The sequence below is a fragment of the Sparus aurata genome, chromosome 6 (genome assembly GCF_900880675.1).
Source record: "Sparus aurata chromosome 6, fSpaAur1.1, whole genome shotgun sequence".
Classification (NCBI taxonomy): Eukaryota; Metazoa; Chordata; class Actinopteri; order Spariformes; family Sparidae; genus Sparus; species Sparus aurata.
Genome location: NC_044192.1, coordinates 2,409,712 through 2,425,528, shown reverse-complemented (window position 1 = coordinate 2,425,528; position 15,817 = coordinate 2,409,712). Strand labels below are relative to the sequence as shown.

Below are 15,817 nucleotides of genomic sequence, written 5' to 3'. Positions count from 1 at the left end.
CTCAGTTAAATAATAACCAACCAGACAAAGGCGGCGTTTTTGTGTCCACCATCACATCACAAAACACGGCAGCTTTCTAATTTTTAATTTACATTGAGGTCCTGTCTTGTCTATGACACGTTTGTCATTTCAGTTTATTTCATGCTTACGAATAAACCCAATCAGTTTGTTTAATAAATGTACTTCTAACTAACACATGACACATTTTGTTTTCAGTTTATACTCTGGCGGGTGTCCCTGGGCAGAAATGAACCTACAGCCGCCCTGCTATCTTTTTTTTTAAACACTCTAAAGTGACACATGAATGTAACCTCTGTGTTTTGCACTTTAACTCTTGAATGTTCTCATAAAACTTAACATAAAAGATAACATGACGAACACAGCTATATATTCAACCATATTCATTTTTTTTTATATTACCTTTTTAAAATGAACCAGTGCACTGTGTAACTGTCTTATATTGGGCAACAAATAAAAAACCTTTAATGTTTTTATTATTCATCTTACATAATTTTGTGGCATGTTCACATACAGTATAAAACACGACGTCATCACTCAGTTGTTGATCTCAAAGCTTATCAGAGTTGTGAAGTTTTATTCATTAATTAGAAACACGAGCTTATACAAACTAAATTCTAGCACACAAGGAAAGAAAACTATCAAAAATAGAGTTCTTTAATATACATCAATGTGATTAATAATTATTAGTTACTTGGCAGAATTAATAAGCTTTACATGAAGTATTCTCAGGGCAGGTCCATGTCAGGTGTGCGTTTCACTGAGGCCCGTCGGTTTGAAGACGCTTATCTGAGATCAGCGTTACAACTCAGAACAAACATAAATACATGTAGAGAATATTACATGTTTCTGTGTGGCAGTAAATCAGGCAAACACTTTTCTTGTTTAGTCTTCTGTCATTAACTTATAATGTTTATATATATAGTATATATATTTCTGTGTGAGATCCGTTTCCCCAGTTTTTCTGTCCATAAAGAAGAATTTGCAGTTTTGCAGCAAATGTCACATCTGATATCTGATGAGCTGCGATGAAGAAAACAGTAAGTCTAAATAGAAACAAGAAGAGGATCGTTGAAGAGTGTCGACCTAACGTCTAAATAAAAGTAAAAATACTGACAGGACTCTACTTTAATCAGTCACATTAAACTCAGATCAGTTCGCTTAAACTGTTTTTGACTTTGCTGCACTAAAGTTAAAGGGACAGTTCACCCTGAAATCAGAAATACAGAAGTTTTCAACTGAATTGTTTTGGAATGAGTTGCAGAATTTTGGAGATGAAAACTCAGCAATACTTTACAGAAATCGTGACCCGGTTACTCGAGATAATCCAAAGAGTTTATCTGGTTCCATTATATTGAAGAAAAGAACATTTACTTAAGTGCTGAACTTAAGTGAAATAAAAACACTCCAATAATCAGAAAAATGTTGAATATTAGATCCAATAGGTGATAAATCTAAACTATACAGTATATATACATACAGGTAAATCTACGTATAATCTGCTTTTACTTTTACTATTCAATATCAGATACTTTAAGACTTTTTCTTGAGTACTATTCATACAGGTGACTTCCCAGATGGATAAATATCACTACAGGTATAATATGTGTTTCTGATTGTTGGGGTGAACTGTCCCTTTAAATCAAAACATGTGATCATACGGTCACTCGTCCTGTAAACTGTCAGAAACTAAACATGCATCATTAAATGTGTTCATATGAGTTCAGAGTCTGTATTTTATGTCCCAAATGATGATTAATGTTGATTATAATACACACATTCTGTTTTTTACCATGTTTGTTTGTGTTTGTGTCTAAATGTGATCAGTCTTTGTCTCCCTGTCCTCCACAGGATGTGTTGTCCATGACAGTCTCTGGTTCCTCGGGGGACTAGAGGGGAACCTCAGGCGGGTTGTTCCTCCTCACCCGGGCTTTCCTGCTCTCCTGCTTCAGCTTCAGCGTGCGGAGTTTCTGCTGCCGGCGCTTCTCGCGGTACCACAGCTGCTCGCAGTACTCGTCCACGCTCAGACTGTTGGTTCCCACCATGTGCAGGTCTTTGTAGCTCCTCAGAGGAAGCTGCTGAGGATGCTGCGGCAGCCACGAGTTCCTGTGACCCGGCAGCGGAGGTGCTGGATGAGCCGGACCGGACTGACCGAGAAACCCAGCGACCCCGCCCGGGCTGATCTTCCCTACGACCACGGGGCCCGGCTGGTTCTGGCTGTGGGTCTGCTGGGAGCGGGTTGGGTGGAGGCTGTCGTTGGAGATGATGTGAACGCGGTATCGGGCCAGAACCTGGCTGTAGGAGTGCTCCTGGCTGGTGCAGGTGTAGAGGCCTGCGTCAGACAGCTGCAGGCGTTGAACCAACAACCCTCGCTTCATGTGGAGGGAGTGGCTGTCGTCACTCCGAGGGAGCTGAAAGACAAAAAGACAGAAAAGAGGACGATGTTCATGTCAGCTCACTCTTATTAAGACGTCCATAAAGAGTCAAATCCAGCTGGTGTACGGTTGTATTTTACAGTTTAGTAAAGAAGGTGTAAATATTTCCTTCCTTGACATTTTGTGAGTTTATGTTGTTGACTTATTGGACTCAGAGGTATCAGACCTGCATCACCTCTGCAGCTACAAAGTGCTGTTAGACAGGACGTGCTGGGGCTAGCTGTTAGCATGCTAACATCTCTGCAACACAACACAGAGACGTCTTTGACAGAAAGTCAACACTGTTGTTGCTTCACATTCTGCTGATAATGTTTTTTTCAATAGTTTAAATCCTGTTCAAACTTTACACTTTGGCCTTTTAAACGAGCCAATACACATCGATTGATTACTGAACAGGCATCAGGGCCCCGGAGCCTCGGAGGTCAGAGGTCACCTGGACCAGCGCCTCTGACTGAAGTGACCTAACACCTTCATATCTGCAGAGAACTGACCTCTTTTTAACATAAAGCAGGTAACTCTACATCTATACTAAGAAAAGGTTGTCAAACTATCCAACATCTGCAGAGAAAAGCTGATAGTTGAACGTATATTTTGTTTAATTTGCATCAAAAACATCTGATCACACTTTTAATCAGACACGGGACACAGACACTTAATTTCCTCCCATTGGATGATAAATTTGACTTGACTTGACGACAAATAAAGCAGCATTTACGTCGAATAACAGGTCTTGTTTTTAGACTATTTATTCTATTTATCTGTTAAAAGCACAAACAGTTTGTGTTCACTGTGTTTCTAACGTATTTCTGACAGACGTCTGCAGAGACGCTCACCTCTCTGCTGTCCTGCGTCTGACTGACAGGCTGCTGCTGGCTGTCTGTCCGCTGCACCGTCCACCTGATCTCCGCCCGCGGCGACCGAGGGAAACACTCCAGGAAGGAGGAGTTCCCCTCCACACCGTACACCACCTTCACCTCCACCGAGTCCGAATCTGACGGAGCGACAGAGGGAACGAAAACAGAAATGTATTTCAAAGTTTATCAAGTGTTCAGAAATCTTCAGTGAGTTTTTGATGGTCAGTGTGAACAACAAGTATTAACACACAAACACAACATATTAACCATCATTTCTTTCACTGTAATAATCAATACTGTCACAAATGTGTCTGAGAAGCAGAGAAAGCTGCAGTTACACACGACAACCTGCAGAGTGCGCCGTGCTCCTGCCTGCAGCACCGAACAATCAGACTGAAGAACAAAGTGTTTTATTACATATTTATATTCTCAGTATAGATCTTTGTATTAAAGACGTTCAGAGACGTGCAGGAATATTTAAAATTAAGTATCAATAATTAACAGAACTACTTACTGCACCATCATCAGTGATGTCCAATACTTCACTTTAAACTATTTTATAGCTTTAGTTACTAGTAACTTTGCTAATTACTTTGCTGTTTCAGAGCCACAGCAACATTTTTAATTTCTAAATTTTATTGCCAATCAGACGACCCAAAGTTTACAGCTTATACAAACATGTAAAAACACGTATGTGGAATTAACTTTTACTGGTGTTTGGGATATTTAAGTACATTTATTCTGAGATATTTTAAGACTTTTGATGACTTTTACTTTTTACCAAAGTGATATTTTAAAAGGATATCTTTACTTTTACTGAAATATGACTTTTATGTCCACTGATGTCGGTCATAATCAGCACATGTGAACATTTTGTACTTACAGGAAATTATTCTATAAATTATTTTAAGTGCTTATTAAACTTCAGATACACACATCAGAATATTCTTCAATCGATGTAATATTTCTATTTTCACAGAGCTTTTATGTTTTACGATCATCCGAAGTGTTTTGTTTTTTGTTGTCATGAGCAGCTTTTTTATTTCCTGTCTGCAGTGCATTCTGGGAACACCAGCAATTTTTACTAACTAAAACTGTGACATTTGTGACGGGTTGAGTATCGCTAAAAACGAGCCCCTGATTTGGATCCCGATCCCTGAACCAGTTTTCATGAGATGCTATGAGTCCCGTTTGTGGGCGTGACCTCGTGGTGTTCCTGCGCCTCAGCAGCCAATCAGCAGCAGGATCAGGTCTCGGCACAACAAGCATGCCGCTTCAAGGCTCAGTGTCGCTAATTAGATTCCTGTGGTATTTACATTTGGCAGACATTTTTGGATACTGGATAATATTGAGGCAATACCACCTGTATTATAAAGGTATCAATATATATTATCAATATATTAGCAGTCAGTTTTTCTCCCTGCAGTCACATTATGTGTTTAAAACCTGCTCAGATTTAACGTCTACTGGATTTAAATACACAGATTGATTGCAAACAGACGACTCCTTCAATCACACTCCACATTTTTCTTTCCACTGACGGATAATATCTTAAATCTGAGCCTCTCATTAAACAAACATCCTCGTCCGATCATCTGTTATTTGGACCTTTCAGACTGTTTCGCATCACATATATGTGAGTTCATAAAATAAGGATCGAGCTCTTTAAGTTTTCACTCGAGCGGCCGACTGTGACGTCTTACATTCCATCTCTGCAGCGGCACTTTAAAATAAGTGATCAATCACAGAGTGTGTGTGTGTTTATGTGTGTGTTTGTGTGTGTGTGTGTGTGTGTGGAAGTCCTCAGTGTTCTGGAGTACGGACCGACCCGGCTGCTGGTTCATTACGTAACAGAGACACTTTATTCAGATCAGACGGAGGAAATCCTTACCGTCCTCTGTGACTGGGCACTGACTCCACGGGTCCCCGTACTTCACATCCTGTCGCCGCGCCCGCCTGGGACACACACACACACACACACACACACACACACACACACACACACACACACACACACACACACACACACACACACACATTAGAATAAGTCTGTTGTCTTTTCTAACAGAACTTTTTTCTCTCTCTGCTCTGTCAGGAGGCTGCGGTCCATCAGAACCGAAACCCTCCTCGTCTCTGTTCTGTGGTGTTCCACAAGGTTCTGTTCTCGGCCCGACGCTGTTTGCTTTGCATTTGCTTCCTTTTCAGCAGATAATAATCAATAAAAGCCTGGATGACACTGACAAAAAGTTCCTTTTTTCCCCTGGACGGCGTCTCGAGGGTGATGGACCGTGTCGGGTCTCAAACCTCTGCAGACCCGGTGTTTTTATGGGTCAGAACTCGAGTCTTCTTGATCAGCGTGTAAACTGACTGTTTCGTTCTTGTTTCTAGCAGCTGAGAAATATTATTTAACTCAGCTCACCGGTGGTAAGAGCTCGATTAGAGATGATTATTGATGCATTTATTTCCCTCTCGTCTCGATTATTATAACTCTCTTTAGCAACACTTCTAGAAATCACTAACAAGCAGCTTGTTACTTTTTGTTTTCGGCTGCTTTTCTTTCTTTATCTCTCTTGTGAAGCTCTTTGTGTTTTCAGTTTAAAGGCGTTTTATGAATAAACTTCTCCGTCTTGCTAAAATAAACATGTTAATTAATGTAGGTAAGTGAATGTATACAGAGCAGTAGACAGCAGACTCATCAGTTAGCGAGCAGCTGACAGCAGCAGACTGTGGTTGTCTTTAGATAAAGTTATAATGGCATTAAACCCTCCTCGTCTCTGTTCTGTGGTGTTCCACAAGGTTCTGTTCTCGGCCCGACGCTGTTTGCTTTGCATTTGCTTCCTTTTCAGCAGAAAATAATCAATAAAAGCCTGGAAGACACTGACAAAAAGTTCCTTTTTTCCCCTGGACGGCGTCTCGAGGGTGATGGACCGTGTCGGGTCTCAAACCTCTGCAGACCCGGTGTTTTCATGGGTCAGAACTCGAGTCTTCTTGATCAGCATGTAAACGCCCTGATTCATTGTTGTTGCTAGCAGCTGAGAAAAATTATCTAACTCAGCTCCACGGTGCCAAGAGCTCGATTAGAGATGATTATTGATGCATTTATTTCCCTCTCATCTCGATTATTATAACTCTCTTTACCAACACTTCTATAAATCACTTACAAGCAGTTTAAAATGCTTGTTACTTTTGTTTTCGGCTGCTTTTCCTTCTTTATTTCTCTTGTGAAGCTCTTTGTGTTTTCAGTTTAAAGGCGTTTTATGAATAAACTTCTCCGTCTTGCTAAAATAAACATGTTAATTAATGTAGGTAAGTGAATGTATACAGAGCAATAGACAGCAGACTCATCAGTTAGCGAGCAGCTGACAGCAGCAGACTGTGGTTGTCTTTAGATAAAGTTATAATGGCATTAAACCCTCCTCGTCTCTGTTCTGTGGTGTTCCACAAGGTTCTGTTCTCGGCCCGACGCTGTTTGCTTTGCATTTGCTTCCTTTTCAGCAGATAATAATCAATAAAAGCCTGGATGACACTGACAAAAAGTTCCTTTTTTCCCCTGGACGGCGTCTCGAGGGTGATGGACCGTCTCGGGTCTCAAACCTCTGCAGACCTGGTGTTTTTATGGGTCAGAACTCGAGTCTTCTTGATCAGCATGTAAACTGACTGTTTCGTTTTTGTTTCTAGCAGCTGAGAAATATTATTTAACTCAGCTCCACGGTGCCAAGAGCTCGATTAGAGATGGTTAGTGATGCATTTATTTCCCTCTCGTCTTGATTATTATAACTCTCTTTACCAACACTTCTATAAATCACTTACAAGCAGTTTAAAATGCTTGTTACTTTTTGTTTTCGGCTGCTTTTCCTTCTTTATCTCTCTTGTGAAGCTCTTTGTGTTTTCTTTTAAAGGCGTTTTATGAATAAACTTCTCCGTCTTGCTAAAATAAACATGTTAATTAATGTAGGTAAATGAATGTATACAGAGCAGTAGACAGCAGACTCATCAGTTAGCGAGCAGCCGACAGCAGCAGACTGTGGTTGTCTTTAGATAAAGTTGTATAACGGCATTAAATCCTCCTCGTCTCTGTTGTTACTGGGCTTCTGCCGCCTCCTCAGGGGTGAAAATATGAAGCTACTGCGATTATGAATGAGGACACGCTGAGCAGGAACAGGCTAAGAAAATAGCGGGTGTTGTTTCAGCCACAGTAAAGAGTGCTGTCACGTCTCCTTCTCCTTCTAGTCCGACCTCTCTCAGTCGGGTTCTGACCCGGCTTCCCTCCTGCAGCCCCTCCTCCCTCAGACTGAAGCGTATCTGAAGGTTGCTCTTTCACTGCGTGGTGAACTCAGATGTTTGTATTAAAGCTGTGTCTCATGGTGATGATCCTCCCTGTAGTTACCTCTTGCTGGTGGGGAAGAATCTGGAGCAGGTCTGCCCGTCCCAGGAGCAGTACGGGTCTCTGGCCAGGCAGCACTCGGAGCAGTCGGTACCGTACAGCTCACACCTCTGGAGCCCCAGCTGGGCCACGCCGAGCTCACTGGACACGTACAGCTGTTGCTGTGGAGGAGAAAGACTTTCATTAGATTTCTAGAGATTCAACAAACCTTCTGTTACTGTTATTAAGAGTCACTGAAGTTTAAGAAATATGGTGAACGTATATTCACGTATACGTCTCAATAGTAGGATGTTCAGTCTTTTACCAATTTGTTTTGTAGTTTCCTTTTTACTTGTGATTGATAATAATGTTCGGATATATATCATGACCGGAACAGAATCATTTATACTTCCAAGCTGACTTTCGCTTTGTTTTCTTGTTAAATAAACCAGTTTTCCATCTCCTTTATATTATATATCCTCTATTGAAACACAGCCTTTATCTGCGTTGTGAAGTTTTTGTCTGTTCCTACGTTGAATTAAATTCACAAACACACATGAAAGTCAGAAGACAGACAGGCTGACAGACAGACGGACAGACAGACGACAGACAGGCAGACAGACAGACAGGCTGACAGACAGACGGACAGACAGACGACAGACAGGCTGACAGGCTGACAGGTCGACCTACTCTCTTGGTTGACAGCTCCATGCTCAGGATGGGAGACGGACTCTGCAGAACAGAAGAGAAAATTAATTAATTTACACACAATTACAAACTGTTAATACACTCAGAAGTCATGTATACATATAAAACTGTTGGTATTTATGACGTCTTTTAATGACAAGGAGAAGAAATCGAGAGACAATCTGAAAATCTTTGAGAGAGAGTTTAAAGAAAGATGTGATATTATTATTAACTTTGTACACCTAAGATAGTTTTCCTGGTGATAATGAGTCGAGTTTCCTCGTTGATGAATATAATCTAAAGCTCTTCTTCTTGAACAGTTCATCAGCCGGCTGTGAAGCTGCAGCCGCGCTCGTCTTCTCCTTAAACGACGACGACTGATCTGAATTTCATCTCTACCAGACGCCTGGATGAGAGTTAATCTGATGTATTGATCAGTTTACTCTGGGAGTTTTTAGCTTAAATCAGTTGCTAGGTGACATCGTAGTCTTAATCTCTGGTAAAGACCTTAACTAATGAGAAGAAACTTTCTTTTTTCTTGAGATAACAAAAAAATTAACTCTTGATCTCGAGATAAACTGCATTAAAAAGAATAATATCACACACAGCTGCTCTCTTCAGACACCTGAGGCACATAACTCATGAAACACCTGAATGAACGGCACCAAAACCACTAAACTACACCGACCGTGTGCTGAAGACCTTGAACAATCTGAGGAGGACGAGCAGCTCTTCAGTCCGACACAAACACCAGCAGCGTTACTCTTTCAGAAAACTGATATTTCATCAGGAATGCTGCAGAGCTGCTTTAAACGCTGCCGCCGGCTCTGAGGTCGAGGCAGCTACTGAGAGCAGAAACCTAATGAGTCTCTTTCTTCCTTCAGAGGACTAAATTACCCCGCAGCTCCATTTTTCTGGCCCACTGACTTGTTCCAGCGCTTCACAAAGGGAGTAAATGACCCCTGACCACTCTGAGAGGAGGGTCGGCCCGGAGGAGGAGGGAGGAGGAGGGAGGAGGAGGGAGGATGAAGGAGGATGAAGGAGGATGAAGGAGGATGAAGGTATCTTTGCAGTGATCTGATCCTGCGTCCCGTCACAGCCAACAAACTGACCGACCGACGCTTCTCTTTGAAACCCGGTCCGGCTGATCCGCAGCCTCCTCTGGCTCCGACCCAACACTCAGCGGAGGGAGAACTCTGAAACAAACCCTGCAGTCTGTCGGGCGGCTGTGCGGTCGGTACCAGCTGGTCCCTGTTTGTGCGCGATGCCGGTGGAAATGTGTTAGTTCCTGTTTGAATCTCAGTTGTAAGAGAACAGACAATGTGCGCCTGGTTTCCTGTTTGTTTGTGGCGTTTGTCGCATGTTGTGTTCTGACGCTGTTCCTTCCCTTCACCTGCCACTTCCTCACTCTGTTTTCTCTTCTCTCACTTCTTTCTTTCATCATCTCTTCATCTTCTCTTCTTCCATCTCATGTCCTATTTTGGCCTTTTTTCTCCCATTTTTTTTCGGCCCTTCGCTCAGCTCACGTCTTCCCCTCTGTGCTTATTTACACAGAGGACCTTGGGAAATATGCGCCCCGTTATCTGTTTTTCAGTTTAGTGGAGTTATTCCAGACAAAATATGTTCCATTAGAAACGTCACATGGTGCAGCGCTGGCAGATGGGCACCGGCAGACAACAGAGACGAGCTCTGTGGTTTTAGCCATAAAAGTCCTGCGAAGCCACGACGGTCAGATTAAAACCCTCCAGACTCGAAGTGTTCACCGTGATTCAGGTGAAGCAGGTGAAGCAGGTGAAGCAGGTGTTCACTGACAGCTTCACACCTGCAACTTCATATGCAAAGTCTTGCTTTTTGTTAATCTGATTAGAAAACCTGGATGTTGCTCGAAGAAAAGTGACTGTAGCTGCACATTTGTGTCATTTCTAGTCAAAATTATCGTTACACTCAAGACACACTTAGGAATATTTATATTAAAGTGAAACTCTCACCGAAATGCAACTTAGGCTTTTTTTGTGAATGTATATGAGTCAAACCTTCGTGTAAAAGCACAATTACGATGAAAGAGGCACTTTTAAGATTTACCGCATTTTCGTTTTCAGGTCAAACTCATTTTCAATGGGAGTGCTACGGGCACTTTTACGATAGCATCCAAATCTCTCTGTTTAAAACAGTAAGAAGTCTCGACACAACATGAAACTTTGCTGGTAGTATCACCAGGGTCTCTACACATGAACACGAGCATTGAGAACATTGTTTGTGTACACAGAGTTTACTAAAAAGAAGGTTTTTGAACAACTCACGTTAGCAGTAGCTTGTTCCGCTCGCCGCCGTCCTGCCAGTGGAGAAGTGTCGATCTCAGAATGTGACGTAACCTGGAGGACAGTTAAGGTGGAACTACTGTCTTCCAGCAACAACTATCCACGCCAGATCTCACGTGACTTTTCCGGCTTTTGATTTTAGTATTGTTTCTTATATGAGGCTCCTTTTTCAACTTCAAGGTCAATATTGTTTTTCGCTAACGACAAAACAACAAATTATCCTGCATTTATATGGAACTAAGCTTTAGGAGCGTTCCACCTTAACTGTCCTCCAGGTTACGTCACATTCTGAGATCGACACTTCTCCACTGGCAGGACGGCGGCGAGCGGAACAAGCTACTGCTAACGTGAGTTGTTCAAAAACCTTCTTTTTAGTAAACTCTGTGTACACAAACAATGTTCTCAATGCTCGTGTTCATGTGTAGAGACCCTGGTGATACTACCAGCAAAGTTTCATGTTGTGTCGAGACTTCTTACTGTTTTAAACAGAGAGATTTTGATGCTATCGTAAAAATGCCCGTAGCACTCCCATTGAAAATGAGTTTGACCTGAAAACAAAAATACGGTAAATCTTAAAAGTTCCTCTTTTATTGTAATTATGCTTTTACACGAAGGTTTGACTCGTATACATTCACAAAAAAAGCCTCAGTTGCATTTTGGTGAGAGTTTCACTTTAACAAACATCTTGTGTTCGTTGTTATTTATTTTTCCGTGTGATGAACCTTTATCGGCAGCGTTGTCTCACCTGGAAGACGTTCAGCTCCTCCAGGATGATCTCCTCTGTGTCCCAGTTGTCTTTGACGACTGACACGGCCTTCACCACCTTCCCGTCATCTGGAATAAATAAAAACAACATGTGCTTACATGTCATTACGATTGGCTCTGATATACAACATGTCCTGAACAATATAAAGCAGCTCCACAGGGAAACTTTCTCTGGTTGGTCAGCTTCTTAGATCTGCATCAGCTTCCTGTTTGATGTATATAAATCTGGCTCCACCTCCTCACTGCTCTCTCCTCATCACATCTCAGCTGTTTGGATCGGAATATCAGAATTTTCTGTTTATTGTATTTAGATATCGAGTTGTGGAATCAGATAAAAGTAGGAAATAAAGACGCATTTTAAAGAAGCGCTGAAGGAAACTTCTGTGTTGTCCAACAGCTATGAATTATAACATTTGGTGTGCAAAGACACAACGAGTTTGGGTATTTTATGACTTTTAGGTTTTTTGTTTTTTAGGTCCATAAAGATTCAGTAGTGGTAACCATGGAGACGGAGGAATCCAGATACTGAACGTACACGATGTAAAAGACGTCAGGGAGGATTTACGAGACATTGTCCAACACAAGTAGTGCACTCAGCTGAGCAGTTACAGTGAGACTACACACACACACACACACACACACACACACACACACACACACACACACACACACACACACACACAATGTCAGGATGCTCCCAGGGAACCTAACAAACCTCATAAACCTTGGCCAACCAACTGTGGGAAATCTCTTTTGTAAGTGTGTGTGTGTGTGTGTGTGTGTGTGTGTGTGTGTGTGTGTTGAAGCATGTGTGTATCTACACATGAGTCTGTCAAACAAGCCGCCCTACATGGACTCATGATGTATGTTTTTGTCTGTGGCCTTTGTAATGTTTTAAATAACGACAAAGATAAAATCTTTGTGTTTGTTCTCTCTGGCAGCAGCACAGTTTCTTCTTCTTCTTCTTCTTTTTCTACTTTTTCTTCTTCTTCTCTGAGTATCAACCACGAAAATAAACTACAAATTAACAGCGAGCTGAGGTTGAAAAGTTGGAAAATGGCCCTGAAATAGCAGCTGCAGAAGAGTCTCTTTAAAGAATATACGCGTACCACAGAAGTTCATCATTAAAGACGATCTGATCTTGACAAAAATACGTATTAAATCACATCATCGTCTTCAAACACCTGATGAAGAAGTCCACTGCAGGTGTGTTTCACCTGGTCAGTGCCAAGAACAAGATGATGAGCAAGAAACACTGAAACACCTCGTCACTTTTCTTTTACAGCTAAAAAAAGAAAAGGGCTGGAAGTTTCTTCTGTAACTGAACCCCATGTTTGATAGAGCAGGCGGCACATTTGCTGAAAGGTAAAGGATGCAATGTGCCGCCTCGTCTTTCTAAAATGGAGGTTAATATTCCTCCTTTTCCAAAAAGCCGCCACTGAGGTAGGCGTAAACATGTGACGTGATGTGAAGCACGAAGTTGGGCGTGAACAGTGAAGCAGGTTGAATTTGTCTTCAAAATAAGAGCTTTACATTGCACCCCATTGGAGTTTAGAAATGGGTTCTTAGCGGGGGGCTTTTAATTTGAAAGTAGCGACCGTTAGCAGCTTGCTGCTACAACATCAAGCTAACACAACCAAACAGCTACAGAGACCGAGGAGACGCTGCATCTCCTGGATCTCAGCGGCTGTCCAGTTGCTCATCTTAATGTCCGCGGATGAAGTGATGGACTGACTGCTGTGATCAGCTGTTTCCTGGTTTTAAAACTCCCCAGCTGTGGGTCGCACAACAGTGCAGGTCATCTACACCTCCGCCCATCTCACGTGATTGCAGAGACATCAACGGCTTGGATTTACATAGAAATGGAGGTGGAAATAAGTGTTCCCTCTGAGGCGTCAAACTGGCAAAACAAAACAGACCTCCAATATACGATACAAAACGACCTTTTTTCCTCCGTCTTCCTCGGCATTGTTTCAAGAATATTTGCGTCCACACGGATCCACTGAAAACGACTGAAAACGCTGTAGTTCATATTCCAGCCTATAGGTGGCGCTTGAAATTCACCAAAAACGGAGAAGAAGAGACGGAGCATGCGCATAAAGCTTGCGCACTGTAAACAAACAGACAGTAGAAGAAGAAACCGAACACAAGAAGAAGAAGATGAAAATATCTACTGCAAGGAAACCAGAATTGTTTGTGTGGGCCGGTAATGAGGTCGAACTGCTGCTGCGACTCACACTCGACTACAAGGAGAGTAAGTTGCAAGAAACACGAACACGAGCATGTAGTCCGCCATTGTTGTTATGAGACGTCGCGGGGTTCAGAGGTCGAGGGGTGGGGCGATGACGTCATCGTTTCGGAAAGTATGCGGATTCACCGTCCACACGAGAACACAAGGGCTGCGTTTTCGGATTTTTCCATCCTGAGACTCAGTTTCAAAAAAGTGCTTTTTCAGGCGCTGTGTTTTCAGGATCCGTGTGGACGATCGGCCAAAACGATGCACTGAAGAGCGTTTCCCTGTGGATGGCTCCTAAATCAGTGGACGTAGCCGCAAAAAGGCTTTAAACAGCGGTATCATCGGGCTCAATGTGCTTTGGACTGATTCACCTCGTAGCGTGACCTCAGAGCGACCCGTCGACGTTTCAGAGGTGCATTTTATTTTCTTAGAATAAACCAAGTTGACGTGAACACGTGGCTGAGCTGCATGATGTACAAAGAAGAGGGACATTATCTATCCTCAGTGATTCAGAAGACTTGAAGAAAAGTCCAAAAGGCTCGTCGTGGTCGTTTGGATCAGAACAGTTGAAAGAGCAGAAGGAGCGTTTATCAGCCAGGTAGATGTGGAGATGACAGATGTTGAAGAGGAATCCACTTAGAGGAGATCTATGGAGCCGTGTGAGCACCTCTGGCCCCGCCGGCTGTCACCAGCAGCTAAATAACCTCCGCCATCCATCACACACACACACACACACACACACACACACACACACACACACACTTACAAAGACCAGACACACTCAGGAACTCGGTCACCCCGTCAGAAGTGTTGTTTCAGAGTTCAACAGTAAAAGTCTCATTTATCACCTCCAGAGGTTTTTAACAATGAGGATGAATGAACGCAGATGTTTACACACAACAAACAGGCAGACGAACACACTCAGCCGCCATGAAAGACGTTTTAATTACGTGCTCGGGCCGAAATATGAAGTCGTGGAAAAATGTTTCAACTCGGATTTTCTGGAAACAAATCAGAACTGTGGAGTTTGGAAAAAAACACCCAGACAGGTTCTGAAGGTATTTCCTGAATCCTGAAAAACTCTCCTCAACATCTGGATGGAAAAATATTCAGTTTTTTTACAGAATTAAAAAGATTTTTAATCATTTCTGAAGTTATGGCTGTGTTTCCTGTTCAGGAGGCCAATAATCACAATGTGTTGAGAGACAGACGTGGAAGATTCTGATTCTCTGAGCGACTGCAGGAATGTTTTGACACCTCAGAGCATCGTGCAGATAATAAAGTGAGTGTGTTGTCTTTGTTCATGATATAATTTGATGTCTGAAGTTTGTTTTTTCGGTGTGTTGAGTGTCTTTGTATCTCGTTCTCTTCTGTTTCTCTGTGTTTGAGATTAGAGGATCAGCGCTCTGTCCTCAGCTTCCACATCGATCACCCTTCACTCTGTCCTCCGTCTCATTTCTTTTAAATCTCTCTTTGTTTTTATAGGAAAGCTTTTTATCAGGGCGTTTTCTTGCCATCCTGTACATCTGTTCTCTTTATCCACTCCTGCTTTTCTTGTGTTTTCAGTGTTTTTCATCTAATTTTCTTTCCCTTTGGTGAGAAAAGAGCCACAAAAGTTCTCCTGTGCAATCTAAGTTTCTCCTCCATCATGTCTGTGTTCGTGAAAGATGTATCATCTATTATAAAGTCTGGTCTCTGTTACAAGATGAAGAATATTTTAAACATTAACATGTTGATTTATTACCTCAGATTACGGTTCAACTGACGATTGAACTGCTTTAATCAAACCTACACTACGACTAACATTTCAACAAATCCATCCTTTTCCTTTAACGTCTCCTTCTCCTTACTTTCTCTCCCACTGACCCATCATTCCCTCCTCACCTGTGCCCAGGTGTAAGACATCATACGGTCCTTCCTCAGCGTCCACCCTGTCCACCACCACCCTCTTCAGCATGTAGGCGGCGTTGGTCTTGGTCAGGACGGGTCGGCCGCCCAGAGGCAGGACGGGCTCCCACATGAGCTGGTGCTGCCTCATGAAGCTCACCACCTCGTCTGGGAAGTCCTTGGTGGACTTGTGGAGAGCGTCGTACGTCTCGCTGGGACACTGGAGGACAATTCAGAGGAGGACTGTGAGCAAC

General features: G+C 42.5%; 1 protein-coding gene and 1 pseudogene across 1 annotated transcript in view; both read right to left on the bottom strand.

Annotated features, from left to right (window-relative positions):
• The window catches only part of LOC115582773 (uncharacterized), a 484,111-nt pseudogene that overhangs the window by 58,206 nt on the left and 410,088 nt on the right, over positions 1-15,817 (bottom strand).
• The window catches only part of LOC115583998 (semaphorin-3D), a 148,427-nt gene continuing 133,068 nt past the window's right edge, over positions 459-15,817 (bottom strand). Inside the window, exons 12-18 of the mRNA XM_030421301.1 lie at positions 15,561-15,783; positions 11,421-11,509; positions 8,361-8,402; positions 7,695-7,852; positions 5,199-5,263; positions 3,287-3,444; positions 459-2,429 (exon numbers count right to left, since the gene is read on the bottom strand). Of these exons, the coding sequence (XP_030277161.1) occupies positions 1,908-2,429; positions 3,287-3,444; positions 5,199-5,263; positions 7,695-7,852; positions 8,361-8,402; positions 11,421-11,509; positions 15,561-15,783 (1,257 nt within the window). The 3' untranslated portion in view covers positions 459-1,907. The remainder of the gene's footprint in view (positions 2,430-3,286; positions 3,445-5,198; positions 5,264-7,694; positions 7,853-8,360; positions 8,403-11,420; positions 11,510-15,560; positions 15,784-15,817) is intronic.